The sequence below is a fragment of the Delphinapterus leucas genome, chromosome 10 (assembly GCF_059928025.1).
Source record: "Delphinapterus leucas isolate spDelLeu-1000000601 "Yukka" chromosome 10, BTC_Dleu_Yukka2, whole genome shotgun sequence".
Lineage (NCBI taxonomy): Eukaryota > Metazoa > Chordata > Mammalia > Artiodactyla > Monodontidae > Delphinapterus > Delphinapterus leucas.
Genome location: NC_143138.1, coordinates 1,123,145 through 1,140,233, shown reverse-complemented (window position 1 = coordinate 1,140,233; position 17,089 = coordinate 1,123,145). Strand labels below are relative to the sequence as shown.

General features: G+C 41.5%; 1 protein-coding gene across 14 annotated transcripts in view; it reads left to right on the top strand.

The window, feature by feature from the left end:
- GMDS (GDP-mannose 4,6-dehydratase) overlaps positions 1-17,089 on the top strand; it is a 481,231-nt gene that overhangs the window by 386,545 nt on the left and 77,597 nt on the right. For 12 of the 14 annotated variants that reach the window (XR_016394489.1, XR_016394490.1, XM_089918195.1 and 9 more), the window contains one exon: positions 2,032-2,150. Coding sequence is in view for 12 of the 14 variants with exons in the window: in XM_089918195.1 (XP_089774321.1) it covers positions 2,032-2,150 (119 nt within the window). In the remaining 2 variants the exon portion in view is untranslated. The other 2 variants (XM_089918194.1, XM_089918197.1) reach the window with 2 other exon arrangements.

Below are 17,089 nucleotides of genomic sequence, written 5' to 3'. Positions count from 1 at the left end.
CACCAAGAGGGGCCTCTCGCCTCTGCTGGTGCCCACGACCAGGGCACCTTCAAGGAGCTGAACAGCCAAGGGCGCTGGCCCAGGGTCTGACCCTCGGGGCCGCACACACCATCCCGATGAAGAGGACAGCTTGCATTCTGCGCCTTTTTAGAACTGATCAAGCTTTATTATTAATATAATTCATGGAAAATTTTTAAAGTGTTATACATAAATTCATCAACTATAATCTCTTAATGCAAAACAAAACTGCAGATCTTTCATGAATGTGAACAAACCCCTCTCCTGCCAGGACGATTCCGTCTGATGCTTCTCAGCATGTCCCTGACCTGCGTCTGCTTCCAGCGTCCCACCCGGGGGCCGCCTCTCCAAGGCGTGTGAAATTGCCGAAAGCCTTGTCTTCTGTAGGACAAAAATACAATTTAAAACAATCTGGAAATAGACCGAAATATTCACAAGAAAAAACTTCGAGTACAGGAGAAACGTGCGCGTTTCTAGTTTTTAGAAGGCTGCCATAAATTGAAATGAATAAAGAAGAATTAAACTTTACTTAAACTAAATCAGCAAAAACTTTGCTGATTGTGTTTTCTAAAAGAAAATAAGCTGCTCCATTGATCTCAGAAACCTATTTTTCAGCTTATCCAACAGCAGCTAGGGAGACACCAACCAAGAGTTTTCTATAGATGTTACAACAAGAGTTCAATGTACATAATATTGGGGACTCTGTGTTCTAATGAGGTGACTATTGCTTTCACCTATTTTATTTGGAAAAGTGGGTGTGAGTGATGAAAAAAATTGATTTTTAAAAAATTTTTTATTGAAGTATAGTTGATTTATAATGTGTTTTAGATGTACAGCAAAGTGATTCAGTTATACATATATATGTGTATATACATATGTATATTCTTTTTCAGATTCCTTTTCATTATAGGTTATTACATTGAGTTGTTTTTTGTTTTTTTGGTCTTAGATTTTTTTCCTAAAGAGACTGCTGTCGGATACCAGCTATACTTAATTTTGTAAAATCTTCATCTTCTGTCTGTGTAAACAGAATCTTTAAAATCAGTGTGTGGCTCCAAGCTATAGGAACTCTAGGCCTGGCTGCTACGGTGAGAGCCATCTAAGCTGAGTTTGGGGGCCCTGTTTTGGGTCTTTCACCTGCAGCTAGACTTCTGGCTCTCCTTGAAAAAGCCTGTCTGCGAGCCCCTGCCCTTCAAACACAGCTGCTGAAACCTTAACTCTGCGCAGACGTCTTCACTGCCGATAACTTGTTAAAAGTGCTGTTCGTTATATGATTGTTTTTCCATTAAGGATTGTTGAATATTTTGCTTTACCGTGTCACCACAGTGGTAAATTTCCAACTTTACTGTTAAGAAATTTGGTCCTACTTTGGAGGATAAACACCTGTCCTTAAATGATGTTTTCTTGCCTTCCTTCCATGATTCTTAAATATCCTATGGAAAGGTTATTCGGTGCAGACGCTCTTCAGCATCTCATACCTGTGAACGGTAGTCCAAGGTCCTGCTGCAGACAGAGGTGCTGCAACAGCTGCCCGGCCTGTGCACCTGGGCTGTACCCAGAGGTCCCCAGATGATTCTGTCTCACGTTAGAGTTTGAGAACCACGACTGCCGTGGTTAGGATAGTGGACTAGATTCGTCGTCACCGTCTGGCTACACAGGTTAAAGCATCTAAACAAGGAGGCCGTTAGCCCTTGGTAGCCAGGGTCACCGCACCAGAATCCGAGGAAGTGAAACTTCACCAGTAGCTCACCCGGCTTCCCAGATAATCAAATAATTGCTTTGCTCTGTTTCGCTTCACTTCTACTCTGTAAAAGCCTTGCCCCCCTGTCTCTGCGTGGGGAGCCTCCTGAACACCTTTGGAATCAACGTGTGCTCAGATAAACTCCTGAGAGTTTTTGCGTGCCTTGGTTTACCTGTTAGCACTGTCTCTGTCCGGTGATGTGCGTTGGTGACATGATAGTTCCCGAGGGGCCGCTGGGTCCAGCTTTCACGTGGCTCTGCCTCTCTTTCTAGGCCATGTGGCTGATGCTGCAGAATGATGAACCCGAGGACTTTGTCATAGCCACGGGGGAGGTCCACAGCGTCCGGGAATTCGTAGAGAAGTCGTTTCTGCACATCGGAAAAACCATCGTGTGAGTATGACTGATGGACGTTTGTCAGACGTGTGCTCGCTGTTCTGCCTGCATTTTGTCTTTTTCCCTCTTTGCTCTTGTAAAGCATGAAGCAGGGACTCGGTCCCAGTTATAGTGAGAGTCAAATGTTTGTCACCATCTAAACTCAGTTTTTTAAAAATTTCTTTTCTCTTAATTTTTAAATATGTTTTTAAGGTTTTTACTTTTTTAACTTTAAATTTTGTATCATGGTTTATACTCAGTTTACTAGGATTTTACTGTTGCTAATTGCTCTTAACAGATCAATGTGATAACATCAAAGTTACAGAAACTTTTTTCAGTACTTTCACTTTATATTTAAAATTTTTGAAACCATAGAAACTTACAGAAAAGTTTCAAATGCATGACCAGCATAATTCTTTTCTCTGAACCATTGAGAGTAGGCCCCGTCCCCCTGACTTCTGTGAGTATTTCCTATAAACAGAGACATTGCCGAACGTGAATGCAGTACAGCCATCAAGGTCAGGAGGTTGCACTGCTGAGTGAGTGAGTACCGTCTCACCTGCAGACCTCGCCTGAGTCTTGCAGCTGGGTCAGTGCTCCACTTTATACCAAATGATCCACACACTACAGCTACTTGTTGCATTACACACATTTTGAAGTCAGATTTTTATTGGAATATTTGAAAGATTTGGGGGAAATCCTTCACTACAGATGGAAGATTCTTTTTTGGTGATTGTATTATTGAGATAAAATATACATAACATAAAATTTACCATTTTAATAATTTTCAGGCATACAGTTCAGTGGCATTAAGTATATTCACAGTGTTGGACAACCATCACCACCATCCGTCCACAGAACTCTTTCTTCTCCGCAAACTGAAACTCTGTTCCCATTAAACCCTAACTCCCCTCCCCCTCCCCCAGCCCCTGGCAGCCACCATTCTACTCTCTGTCTCTGAGTTTGATGACTCCAGGGACCTCATATCAATGGAATCACACAGTATCTGTCCCTCTGTGACTGGCTTATTTCGCTGAGCCTGATGTCCTCAGGTTCCATCCTGTGTCAGCATTTCACTCCTTTTTAAGGCTGAGTAATATTCCATTGTGTGGATGGACCACGTGTTGCTTCTCCGTCATCTGTTAACACCTGGGTGGCCCCCGCCTTTTGGCTGTCGTGAATGATGCTGCTGTGAACATGCGTATACAAATATCTGTTTCAGTCCCTCCCTGCTTTCAGTTCTTTGCCTTATAAACTTAGGAGTGGAATTTCTGGGTCATGTGGTAATTCTGTGTTTAACTTTTTGAAGATCTTTCAAACATTTTTCCGAGATTCACTTTTAAAATATAAGAAAGGACTTCCATTTCTAGCTATGATGGAATAACAGAAATCAGATTAAACCTTCTATCTTGAAAAACTAGGAAACTATATGAAATATATAAAACACCGTTTGGGCGACGGGCAGTGCAGGACCCCGGGTTTCCTGGAGACATGGTCTCCACCAGGGAGCGTGGAAGAGGAACTTCGACAGAGAACAACCGTTTGCTGAGAGCCGAGGAGGTGGAGGTCAGAATTCCGAGAGTCTGAGGCACCTGGATGTTGTGGAGCCGTGTGAGGAGGAGCCTGTGGCGTGGTGATCTGCAAAGAAAAAGAGTTCCCAAAACGTGCATAAGGATCCCACTGAGTCCTTACTGAATATTAAGAGGACATTCCACAAGCTTGGATGAGGAACTGCCTGGGAGGTGGAATTGAAGGTTTCTTAGAGCATTCCCAGGCTTGGGAGGCACATGAGCTTCAGCTATAATGGAGAGACCTCGTTCTCACTCAGTGACCATCCTCACTCAGGGGATGAAGTAAGATTCCAGAAGAGCTATGCCTCAGTTGATGGGACTGATTCCCAGAGTAAAGGCTGCTCTAGACCCAGGCTAACAAAGCTTAAACACAAACTTCAAAGGGATCAAACTGGATACAAATAACTTAGCCTTCGACCATTGCAAAGCCCAGTGTTCTTCAAAGGAATACAGTAAAATCTAGACTGAAAAGCATAACGTTTCTTTTTCTTTTGATTTTTATTGGCGTATGAGTTGCTTTACAATGTTGTGTTAGTTTCTGCTGTGCAGCAAAGTGAGTCAGCCATACGTATACATATGTCCCCTTTTTTTTTGGATTTCCTTCTCATTTAGGTCACCACAGAGCATTGAGTAGAGTACCCTGTGCTATACAGCAGGTTCTCATTAGTTATGTCTTTTATACAGAGTATCAATAGTGTATATCTGTCAATCCCAGTCTTCCAGTTCATCCTAACCCCCACCCTTCCCCATTGATATCCATACGTTTGTTCTCTACGTCTGTGTCTCTGTTTCTGCTTTGTAAATAAGATCGTCTGTACCAGTTTTTTCAGATTCCACATATATGTGTTAATACAGCAGTCCCTGACCTTTTTGGCACCAGGGACCGGTTTTGTGGAAGACAGTTTTTCCACAGGGGGAGGGGGGGATGGTTGAGGCCGTAATGCGGGCGATGGGGAGAGGCTGTAATTACAGATGAAGCTTGGCTCGCTCGCCCACCGCTCACCTCCTGCTGCGCAGCCCGGTTCCTGACAGGCCACAGACTGGTAGCAGTCCACAGCCCAGGGGTTAGGGACCCCTGCATTAACATACGGTATTTCTTTTTCTCTTTCTGACTTACTTCATTCTGTATGACGGTCTCTAGGTCCATCCACATCTCTACAAATGACCCAATTTCATTCCTTTTTATGGCTGAGTAATATTCCACTGTATATATGTGCCACATCTTCTTTATCCGTTCCTCTGTCGTTAGACACTTAGGTTGCTTCCACGTCCTGGCTGTTGTAAACAGAGCTGCAGTGAACACTGCGGTGCATGACTCTTCTTGAATCATGGTTTTCTCAGTGTGTGTGCCCAGTAGTGGGATTGCTGGGTCATATGGTAGTTCTATCTTTAGTTTTTTAAGGAACCTCCATACTGTTCTCCATAGCAGCTGTATCAATTTACATTCCCACCAACAATGCGTGAGGGTTCCCTTTTCTCCACACCCTCTCCAGCATTTGTTTGTGGATTTTTTTAAATGAATTTATTTGTTTTTTATTTATTTATTTTTGGCCGCACTGGGTCTTCGCTGCTGCACATGGGCTTTCTCTAGTTGTGGTGAGCAGGGGCTACTCTTCGTTTCAGTGCATGGGCTTCTCATTGCGGTGGCTTCTCTTGTTGCAGAGCACAGGCTCTAGGCACATGGGCTTCAGTAATTGTGGCATACGGGCTCAGTGGTTGTGGCTCACGGGCTCTAGAGCGCAGGCTCAGTAGTTGTGGTGCCCGGGCTTAGTTGCTCCACAGCATGTGGGATCTTCCTGGACCAGGGCTTGAACCTGTGTCCCCTGCATTGGCAGGCAGGTTCTTAACCACTGCGCCACCATGGAAGTCCTATTTGTGGATTTTTTTTGATGATGGTCATTCTGACTGGTGTGAGGTGATACCTCATTGTAGTTTTGATTTGCATTTCTCTAATAATTAGTGATGTTGAGTCTTTTCATCTGTTTGTTGGCCATCTGTATGTCTTCTTTGGAGAACTGTCTATTTATGTCTTCTGCCCATGTTTTGATTGCATGGTTTGTTTTTTTGATATTGAGCTGTGTGAGCTGTTTGTATATTTTGGAGATTAATCCTTTGTCAGTTGCTTCATTTGCAAGTATTTTCTCCTATTCTGAGGGTTGTCTTTTCTTCTTGTTTATGGTTTACTTTGCTGTGCAAAAGCTTTTAAATTTAATTAGCTCCCATTGTTTATTTTTGTTTTTATTCTCTTTACTCTAGGCGGTGGGTCAAAAAAGGCCTTGCTGTGACTTATGTCAAAGAGTGTTCTGCCTATGTTTTCCTCTAAGAGTTTTATAGTGACTGGCCTTACATTTAAGTTTTTAATCCATTTTGAGTTTATTTTTGTATATGATGTTAGGGAGTGTTCTAATTTCATTCTTTTACATGTAGCTGTCCAGTTTTCCCAGCACCACTTATTGAAGAGACTGTCTGTCCTCCATTGTATATTCTTGCCTCCTTTGTCAAAGATAAACCCATGCACATATGGTCACCTTATCTCTGGGCTTTCTATCCTGTTCCATTGATCTGTATTTCTCTTTTTGTGTCAGTACCACACTGTCTTGATTACTGTAGCTTTGTAGTGTAGTTTGAAGTTGGGGAGCCTGATTCCTCCAGCTCCATTTTTCTTTTCAAGATTGCTTTTACTATTCAAGGTATTTTGTGTTTCCATACAAATTGTAAAATTTTTTGTTCCAGTTCTGTGAAAAATGCCTTTGGTAATTTGATAGATTGCATTGAATCTGTAGATTGCTTTGGGTAGTTTTGTCATTTTCACAATATTGATTCTTCCAATCCAAGAACATGGTATATCTCTCCATCAGTTTGTGTCACCTTTGATTTCTTTCATCACTTTCTTATAGTTTTCTGCATACAGGTCTTTTGCCTCCTTAGGCAGGTTTAAACCTCGGTATTTTATTCTTTTTGTTGCAATGGTAAATGGGATTGTTTCCTTAGTTTTTAATGTTCAGCATTCAACCAAAAATTAGTAGGACTGTCATGAAGCAGGAAAATGTGACCAAAAACCAAGGGGAAAATCCATCAATAAAAGCAGACTGAGGAATAAAAAAGATGATGGTATGAGTGCATAAAGAAGGTAAAATAGCTGTTATAACTATGTCAAGTATTTTAAGAAAAACATGAGTATAGTGAGGAGAGATAAGGAAATATATTTGTTTTTTAAAGAGCCAAATGGAACTTTTAGAGATGAAAAATTAAGTATCGCTGTTGGCATTGAGAATAGATTAGATACTACAGAAGAAAAACTAGCAAACTTAGAGACATAATACTAGAAAGGACCCAAGATGAAGCACAGGAAGAAAAAGACTGGAGGGAAAAAAAAAAGAGAGAACAGAGATTGATTTGATTAACCTGTGAGAGAAAATCAGGCAATCTAATATATGCTCTAATCAGAGCATCAGGGAAAAAGCGGGGAGGGCACAGGAACAGAATTAAGTAACAGCCAAAAATTTCCCAAATTACTGAAAATAAATGCTAAAGAGAAAAAATTTAAAGCAGCCAGAGAAAAAATAGAATTATTTGCAGAGGAACAAATATAGGAAAGTTTTGTTACCAGAAACTACGCAAGGCAAGAAGACCTCGGAGCAACATCTTTAAACTGCAGGAAGCAACCTGAACCTTGAGTTCTGTACCTGAGGAAACCATCTCAGAAATGGAGGTGAATTAAAGACTCCCCAGACAAACAAAGGCTGAGATGGTTCATCGCCAGCAGTCATTTAGGCGGAAGGAAAATGATGCGAGTTTGAAGCTTGAATCTCTACGGAAGAATGAATCGCAAGAGAAATAGCCAAAATGTGGGAAAATATAAACGTTTTCCCCTCGTTTTAAAATTTCTTTGAAGGTAACTGACTGTTGAAAGTAAAAATAATGAAAATACATTATGAGGTTTCTACTACATATGTAAATAAATTGTATAACAACAGTAGCACAAAGAGTGGGGACAGGATGGAAGCAATGCATCATTACTGTAAAGATTCTTGCACCAGATGGGAATTGGTGTGATATTATTTGAAGACAGACTGCAATTAGTTAAAGTATGTACTGCACACTCTAGAGAAACTACTAAAACAAAACAAAATGAAAAGTAGCCATAAGCCAATAGTGGGGTCAAAATGCAATCCTAAAAAATACTCACCTAAAAGAAAGTGGGAGAAGAGAGAGTGTGAACAAATAACAGGTGGGACAGATAGAAAACAAATCATAACTATATTGATAATTATATCCATTCTAAGTGCTCTAAATACTCTAATTAAAAGGGTGATATAGTTGGACTTGATTAAAAAAAAGCAATATGCTGTCTACAGGAGACACACTTTATATATAAACACATAGATAGTTTAAAAGTAAAAAGATGAAAAAATAAAACGTCCAAACACTAACCATAAGGAAACTGGAGTGGCTATATTTATATGGGACAAAATAGACTTCATTTAATTAGAAGGAATAAAGAGTCATTTCATAATTTTAAAGGGGTTGATTCTTCATGAACACATAATACTTTTTAACGTATCTACACCCAGTTATAGATACTTCAAAATAGTGACAGAACTGATAGGAAAAAAAGACAAATGAACTTTATGCTTGTGTACGTCAACACTCCTTTCTTTGTAACTGACAGAACGAGTAGACAGAAAATACCTGTGGATACAGGAGACCTGAACAACATAGTAAACTTACTTGACCTAATTGACATTTCTAGAGCTTACCACCCAACACACTTCTAAATAACTCACAGGATTAAAAAGAAATCACGAGGGAAATTAGAATATATTTTGAATTAAATGAAAATGAAAACAGCATATCAAAATATGTGGGGTACTGCCAAAGCAATGCTTGAAGAGAAATTTGTGGCTTTGAATACTAACATTAAAAAAGAAGAAAGAGCCCAAACCAGTTATCCAAGCTTCCATCTTAAGAAGCTAGACAAAGAAGAACAAATTAACCCCAATGCAAACAGAAAGAAGGAAATAATAAAGATAAAAACAGAGATCAATGAAGTAGAAAACAGAAAAACAGTGGAGAGAATCAGTGCAACCAAAACCTGGATAAACCTCTATCTAAGAAAAAAAGAGAAGACAGAAATTATATGTAGTAGAAATAAAAGAGTGAACGTCACTACTGATCCTCCAGACATGAACAGAATAGTAAGAAAATATTATGAACAGCTTTCTGCCAACGACTTTTTCAAGTTAGAGAAAACGGGCAACTTTCATGAAAGACACAAATTGCCAAAAGTGACTTCAAAATATGTATAAGTCTTCGTGGTTCTGTGTCTGTGAAAGGAAGAAGGTGACACCCCTTCTGTACTCACTCAGAAGAGAGAACACTTCCCAACTCATTGATGAGGCAGCATTACCTCATGATGCTAAAAATAAAAATGTTACATGAAAAGAAAGATACTGACTAGTATTCCGTGAGAGCAAAGAAACATAAAAGGACTAACAAAATATTAGCAAATTGAATCTATCAATATATAAAAAGTTGGTTCACCATGACCAAGTGGGATGTATTCTAGAAATGCAAGCTTGGTTTAACATTTGAAAATCAATGTAATTCACCATATTAAGAACACAAAAGAGAAGCCATATGATTTTTTTAACAGAGGCAGAAAAAGGCATTTGACAAAATTTAACAACTATTATTAAAAAATAAAATAAAACTTTCAACACACTAGGAATAGAAGGAAATTTCCTCACGCTGATAAATGGCCTCTGAGAAAAACCAACAGTTAACATTATACTTAATGTTGAGAGACTGAATAATTTTCTCCTAAAAATGAGGCTCAGGGCAAGGATATCTGCTTTTATCCAACTTTTCAACATTGTCCTGGATCCTAGCCAAAAGAAAAAAAACAAAAAGAAATGAAAGGAAGATGTATATCTGTCTTATTCACAGATAGCGTGACGTAGTACATAGAAAACCTAAGTAATCTACCCAAAAAGCTACTAAAACTAACAAGTGCATTTAGCAACATCACATGATATGAGGTCTATATATAGAAGTCAATTGTATTTCTACGTACTGCCATGGAACAGCTGGAAGTTGAAATTTGTAAAAAAGCACATTACCACTTACAATAGAATCAGAAAAATGAAATAGAGATGAACTTAATAAAATACACAAAAGATCTGTACACCACAATCTAAAAGACATCAATGAGAGAAATCAAAAAAGCCCTAAATAAATGGAGAGATACACCATGTTCTTGGATTGGAGGACTTGATGGGGTGCCAGTTCTCTTCAAATTAATCTGTAGATTCAGTATATTCCTGAACAAAATCACGAGCTTTTTTTTTTTTTTTTTTTTTTGGTAGAAATTGACAGGCTGATTCTAAAATTTATGTGGAAATGCAAAGGATCTAGAATGATTTTGAAAAAGAATATCAAAGCTGGAGAACACTTACTCTCTGATTTTAAGATTTCTTTTAATGCTTAATCTGCGCGATATTGACGTAAGGACAGATTTATAGATCCAGGGAACAGAATAATATAAAGCCCAGAAATAGACACACACTTATACAGACAATTGAATTTTTACAAACTTGTCAAGGTAATTAATTGGAGAAGGATAGTCTTTACAACAAATGGTGCTGGAATCAGGAATAACCGTATGGGGTAAAAAAGTGAATCTCAACCCAAGAGTCAAACCGCACACCAAATTAGTTGAAATGGAGCAGAGGTATAAATGCAAGAGTGGGAATCGAACACTGTTAGATGAAGACATGGGAAAAAGCTTTGAAACCTTGGGGCAGGGAAAAACGTCTGAGGTGGTTTTCTGTTCCTGAGTTATGAGAGTTTTGTTTGTTTGTTTTTTGTTTTTTTTTTTCGGTACGTGGGCCTCTCACTGTTGTGGCCTCTCCCGTTGCGGAGCACAGGCTCTGGACGCGCAGGCTCAGCGGCCATGGCTTACGGGCCCAGCCGCTCCACGGCATGTGGGATCTTCCCGGACCGGGGCATGAACCCGTGTCCCCTGCATCGGCAGGCGGACTCTCAACCACTGTGCCACCAGGGAAGCCCCGAGAGTTTTTATGTTTTGCAGATGTACTCTCTCAGCCCATGACTTGCCTTTTCAGTTTCTTAACAGTGCCTTGCAAATACCAAAGTTTTACATTTTCATGCAGTTCAGTTTATCATTCTCTATGGCTTTTTGTTTTGTGTGTGTTTGCCTTAAATATTTAGATCAATTGGGGGCAAAGGCAAGGATTTCTTAGGACACCAAAAGCAAGGACCATAAAAGAAAAAAGTGACAAAATGAATGTCATGATTAAAAACCTCTATTCTTTGAAAGTGACCACTAAGAAAAGGAAAAGGCAAACACTGGTCTGGGAGAAAATGAATGTAATATTTGCACCTGACAAAGGACTTATATCTAGAACATACAAAGATCTCCCGTAACTCAAAAGAAAGAAGACAAATAATTCAATTTTAAAAATGGGCCAGATGTCTGAACAGATACTTCACACAAGAAATTCCACAAATGGCCACTTAGCACATGAAAAGATGCTCAGTGTGATCATCATCCAGGAAATGCGCGTTAAAAGGACAGTGTGCTAGTGGGAAGCAGCCGCATGGCACAGGGAGATCAGCTCCGTGCTCTGTGACCACCTAGAGGGGCGGGATAGGGAGGGTGGGAGGGAGACGCAAGAGGGAGGGGATATGGGGACATATGTATATGTATAACTGATTCACTTTGTTATAAAGCAGAAACTAACACACCATTGTAAAGCAATTATACTCTAATAAAGATGTAATAAAAAAACAACAGTGTGATCCCACTGCACTCCCTTTGGAATGGCAAAACGGAGAAAGTCAACAGAGCCAAGTATTACTGAGGATGCTGGGACAACTGGAGCGCTCATGCATTACTAATGGAAGTACGAATAGTTCAGAAAACACTTTGGCTTTCTTATAAAAACCAAGTCTATATTTACTATGTGACCAGTGATTTTCCAAGACATTTACCAAAAAAAAATGAAGATGCATGTCGACATAGAGACTTATCCATGAATATGCATAACAGCTTTAGTCCTAACAAAGCGTTAGCTCCCCCAGTGTCTAATCAGCTGGCAGACAATGTGTCCGCACGAGGAATACTGCTCACTCATGGAAAGGGTGACACCTGGCACACTTGCAGGAAGAGCACGGACTGTGTAATTCCGCGCATGTGATGCTCTAGGAAAGGGTGAGTGGTGCTGATAGGAATCTGAGCATGACGGGAGAGCGACTGGGAGAAGGAGAGGGAATCTGTGGCGGGGGTGGGGGGGATGTCTGATATCTGGATCGCAGTGGAGTCTGCATGAGTGCATGCATCTTTCATCAAATTATGCACTTGTGACACATTTTCTTTGTAAATTATACCTCAATATAGTTGATTTTTCAATAAAAGGAATCAAAAAAGAACTTAGGTGCCCATCATCAAGGATATTCAAGTGAGTTTGATCAACTGTTTTCATTCAGCTATTAAAAATAAAGCTGGAGAGGAATTTGAACAACATGGAGTATGATTATGACAATATTAAGTGAAAAAAAACAGGATCTGTTGGCTGATCTAAAGTCCCTAAAAATATGCCTACAAAAAATTAGAAGAAAACACACAAAATTTTTAAAATGGCAATTTCTACATGGCAGAATTATGTGTGACCTTTAGCGTTCTACTGAATACATTTCTCTATATCCGAATGTTCTATAATGAACTGACATGCTTTTGTAGTAAGAAATCAACTTAACACACGGTTTTTTGAAGTTAGGGGTAGTCTTACAAATGAATTCCCAAACAAGACTCTGTTTTGATAAATGCATGAAACTTGGTCATTCTCCCACTTTGGAGACCATGTGTCGTTTTCAGTCACCAGGTCATCCTTCTGTCCGTAGGTAGTCCCATGGGCTAATACCCTTTTTTTTTTTTTAAATACCTAGCACAGTCTTTCGCAAACTGAGAATTCTTTAAAAAGGAAATGTCTTAGAAAGGCATTCCATGTCTAGTTCATTTGGAGAATATTGAATATTTTAACGCCTCTTAGAGAATCACCAGTAAGGAATCTGTTTAACTTTGTTTAACCCAGCACTTTCTAAACTTACTTTATATTAGAATCCTACACAAACAACAGAGTTGTGTGGAGTACCTGCTGGGAGTGTTGTTCTGTCCTTCAAAACTGAGTAGCAGCTTCCTGGCGGGTCTGAGCCCTCCCCTCTTCCCACTTCTCCATCCGAAGGGAAGGCGCAGTAAAGCCCTAGAGTCAGTTTCACTAAAATCTACTGCACATTTCAGGCAGTGACCTTCATTTTGTTTCAGATGACAGGCTAAACCGCAAATCAAGCTTTTGGTGGTCTAGTAGACATGGCCTTCAAGTGCTATATAAAATTTGGGTGAAATTGAACCCTTTTCCTGAACTCTTCCAGAAAGAGACACGGGCGTGAGGTGCTCAGGTCCCGGACAAACTAAAGGTCTTGCTTCGCCCCTCTCGTCTGAGTCTTCTGTGGGTGGCAGCTCCCACCTGTGTGCCCCGTACCTGCGTCGCTGGGCTGTGGGAGCAGAATGCTTACGTTGCATGTTCCTCACAGTGTGTCTGAAAAGGCAGAATTCCTTCTCAGGGCCAGATAATGAAATCATGATGGCTTTATGAATGCTGTCTGCAAGTCATGTTCTGTTGTTTGTTTTTTTTCCAATTTCCTTCCCCTGGATCTTCTCTGGGCCCCATGAGCCGCATACCGATCTCAGCTGGAGGACAAGCAGGGTAGTCGCGGCTGCTCCCGGGTCCCGTCCCCGCCGTCCCCGTTGCAGCTGTGACTTTTGACAGGGCCGGCGAGTCCTTCTTGGGAACGGTTTCTGCACAGTCAGACACCAGGCAGAAACGAGCAAAGAAAACACACTGAGATGGAGCAAAGCCTGGAAGGCCAAGGATAGTATTGAGCCTCTAGGCCTTCGGGGCGTGCACCTCTTTCCCCAAGGATGCTGATTTAATTTCCCTCTTTCACGACGCGGTCATGTCCTTCTCTGCACACAGTGTGGTATAATATCGTGTGAAGTATAAAAGCACAGCCGCAGTGCCACATTCCCTGGGTTTGAATCCCAGCTCTGCAGCTTTTCTGGGGAGTTAGTTACCCTCAGCGCCTCCATTTTCTCATCTGTAAAAGGGGGATAATAAGGGTCCCTGCCACACAGGGTCGGGGTGAAGGTTAAATGGGTTAACATTCGTGAAGCACCTAAAGCAGGGCCGGGTGCATCGTAAGCTCTGTGCGTTTGCTGTTAATGATGAAATGGGTCATTGACGGAAAATGACACTTGTCAACAGTGAATACAAGGGACAAATGAAATGTGAAAGCAGTATAAGATTGGGCAACTGGTGATATATGTTTGGGGATCCAAAAACGTAAAGTCACACCAGCATCTCGTGCTTATGTGCCCAGAAGGAATGTAAGGGAGACGCTTAGCAGAGAGGCAGTTGAGGGAGGAACGGCCTAGGTGCCCTGCTCTGGTTGCATAGAGACCTCTCCTCCTCCCTGGGAAGTAATCCGCAGTTTTGTCAGAATTAGGACACCTTTTGGCTGCGTCTGTCTCCTGCTGAGCAGAAGTTCTCAAACGCTAAGGTGCTGGGAATCACTTGGGGATCTTGTTAAAATGCAGATTTGGAATCAATAGTTCTGGGCGGGGCCTGAGGCTCTGAATTTCTAACAGGATACCCAGTGATGCAGGGGCTGCTGGTGCCTGGACCGCACTCTGAGTAGCAAAGCCTGGGACAGTCACAGGACCTCAAGTTCCAAATGAGCCTGACAGTCACACGCCCAAGCCCTTCCCCCTTTGGACCTTGATCGTAGTCACCTGTGACTTTGCCTTCTGTGGTGGACTGGACAGTTCTCTCCTTAAGGCAGAATCTGCTTTGGGTCCTTTCTGAACCTTGCGTTCTGCCCAGCACAGTGGCAGACATTTGCTAAATGAATCAACATTTACATGAATCAATAATGGAAAACGAAATTTTAGAAGTTGAGAGTTTGATTTTAGGATTTGTGTGTGTGTGTGTGTGTGTGTGTGCGTGTGTGTGTGTGTGTGTCATGCAGGAAGGGAGTAGGGGCAGATTGCTGGAAAATGAAAAAACCTAAAATTTCCAGATTTTCCCATGAGAACTGTCATCCAGTGAGCACCTGCAGCTGATTTAGTTCCTTCCCTCCTCTTTCCTTCTGCCCTCACGCCTCCAGGAATTGCTTAAATGCTAGTTGAATTTAATAGAAATTGGACCTAATTTATCATCTGATAAACTGAGATAAAAAGAGTTCTCTGGACGCCCCACTCCTGCCATCAGTGACTCTGGGAATGCTCTCGGGGAGATGTAGAGGTCTGAAAAGCTGGAGGAGTACCTCCCGTTCTTATTCCCTGCGGTCTGAAAGAGATCGACCAGGAGATGATGGGGATCTCCAAGGTGCACAGCTAGGGTGTCTGGAGCCCCGGTCTCTAATATGAGGTGAGAGCCCAGGCTTCAATGACGTCAGTCCCTTCTGAGCCTCAGGAGCGTGTGGGGTCATCCCAGAATCGATGGCGACTCAGTCCCACCAGTTCTGCAGGAGTCAAGTTCTTCCAACAACTTAATTTATACAGTAATTCGTTTACTTCAAAAGTTATAATAGCAGAAAAAAAAAAAAATTATAATAGTAGTCTGTCAGAACTAGCGCTGGAGATTGGAGAAGGTCCAAGAGCTCATTGCTTGGGAAACATTTCGCATGCTTTCCTGTAACACGTGGCATTTTAAAACATTTGATGCTTAAGTCCCAAGAGAAGGTGGAAGTCCGTAAACCCAAGACCAATGTCCTTGTTTGTAGTAGCCTTTAGGTGATTTTGCTTCCAAATTGCAACGTGAGGAGCAAAATTTCAATTAGAATCACCTTCTATGTCATGTTTCATTTACCTGCATTTTCTTCCTTTACTTAACTACCTGACTTATAAATTTGTTTTGCATAAAAACATTGTGAAGGAGACTAATTATATTCATTAGAGAAGATAAAGAATAGGAAGGCAAACACGGAGGCATTTTCATTTTAAATGCAATGCTGGGAGTTGGCACATTAAGTAAAAACAAAAACCAGGAGGACATAAAATAATCTTTGCAAGGCAATTTAGCCATCTAGAATACCTCTATGCCCCTTATTTCATTTTTAAAGAAGATATTTCATGTTTCAAGAAAATTATTCACATTCTTTTGTGGATTTACAAGTGTATTGTGGATTCCTTGTGTCGGGATTGAGTTCTTTTTTAGTATCTTTTTTATATAGACAAATATCTTTGTATATAGAATTCATGTTGCTTTTAAATAATCCCCCAACATTTTTATTAGAATGAAGACTACAGGGGAAGGGGAATGAGTACCCTTCACTCTATAGTAGAGGCAATTTCTCATCTTATTTTCTGAAAATAAGTACACGTTTTGTTTGTGTTTTCTTAAGGAATAAAGCATGACATTTTGTTATTCTCTTAAGCTCCAAAAGTTGTGAGGGATGATATACATAAATTCTTATTTTTTTTGATGTGTGAGGTATCCATGCTAATGAAATGAAGCCGTGTAAACATAATCAAAGTGTCTGTATTAGGAAGGGGAGAGAAGTGAATGAGCATTTCTAGTAGTCAGAGTTCTTTTGTCTTTAAGGGACGACAACCGACCTTGGCGTAGCCTGGGGGACACGAAGGACCCTGGCCGGTTCTGCTGGGCCCGTGACCACCTGCAGACCAGGCACGGAGGCCACAGTGTGGCCAGGCTTCTCCTGGGTCTGGTCCTGTCATCGGGGGAAGAGACCTCTGTGCTCGGCGACCCCACAGAATTCCGCGATTTGAGCCGGGGTGGGTGGGGGGGTGGGCGGGTCCTCCACCCACTTGGGATGTTACTTCTAGAAGAAAGGTGAGAAGTGGGCTAGGCCGACAAAAGCATGTTCACGTAGCTCGAATGATCGTTTAGTGCGAGCCCAGAAGGGTGCCGTGGCCGTGCCCCCTTCAGCTTCACCCCAGCACTGGAGGCACCATGACACACGGCCCCCGTACCCTCGACGGCCACCTGCTGATGGGGGGCGGTCCGGGTCTAAGCTTCATACCTCATTTTCCATCTTGTTCGCGTGTATCCTTTCTTCGTGACATGACGGTTGTGTGTCAGAAGCAAACAACTTACCGAGCTGGTCTGAGGCCTGCGAGCCCGTGGAAGGAAGCCCGACCAGGACACAGAGACAGGAGAAGCCAAGGCCTGGCTTTTGAGTGTTCGAGAGCCCAGGTTGTGATGAAAAAGTGAGATGGGAGGATCCTTCCAGGATAATTTTCCCTCCGTGCAGTTCGGGCCTCCGCTCTGTCACTGGAAGCAA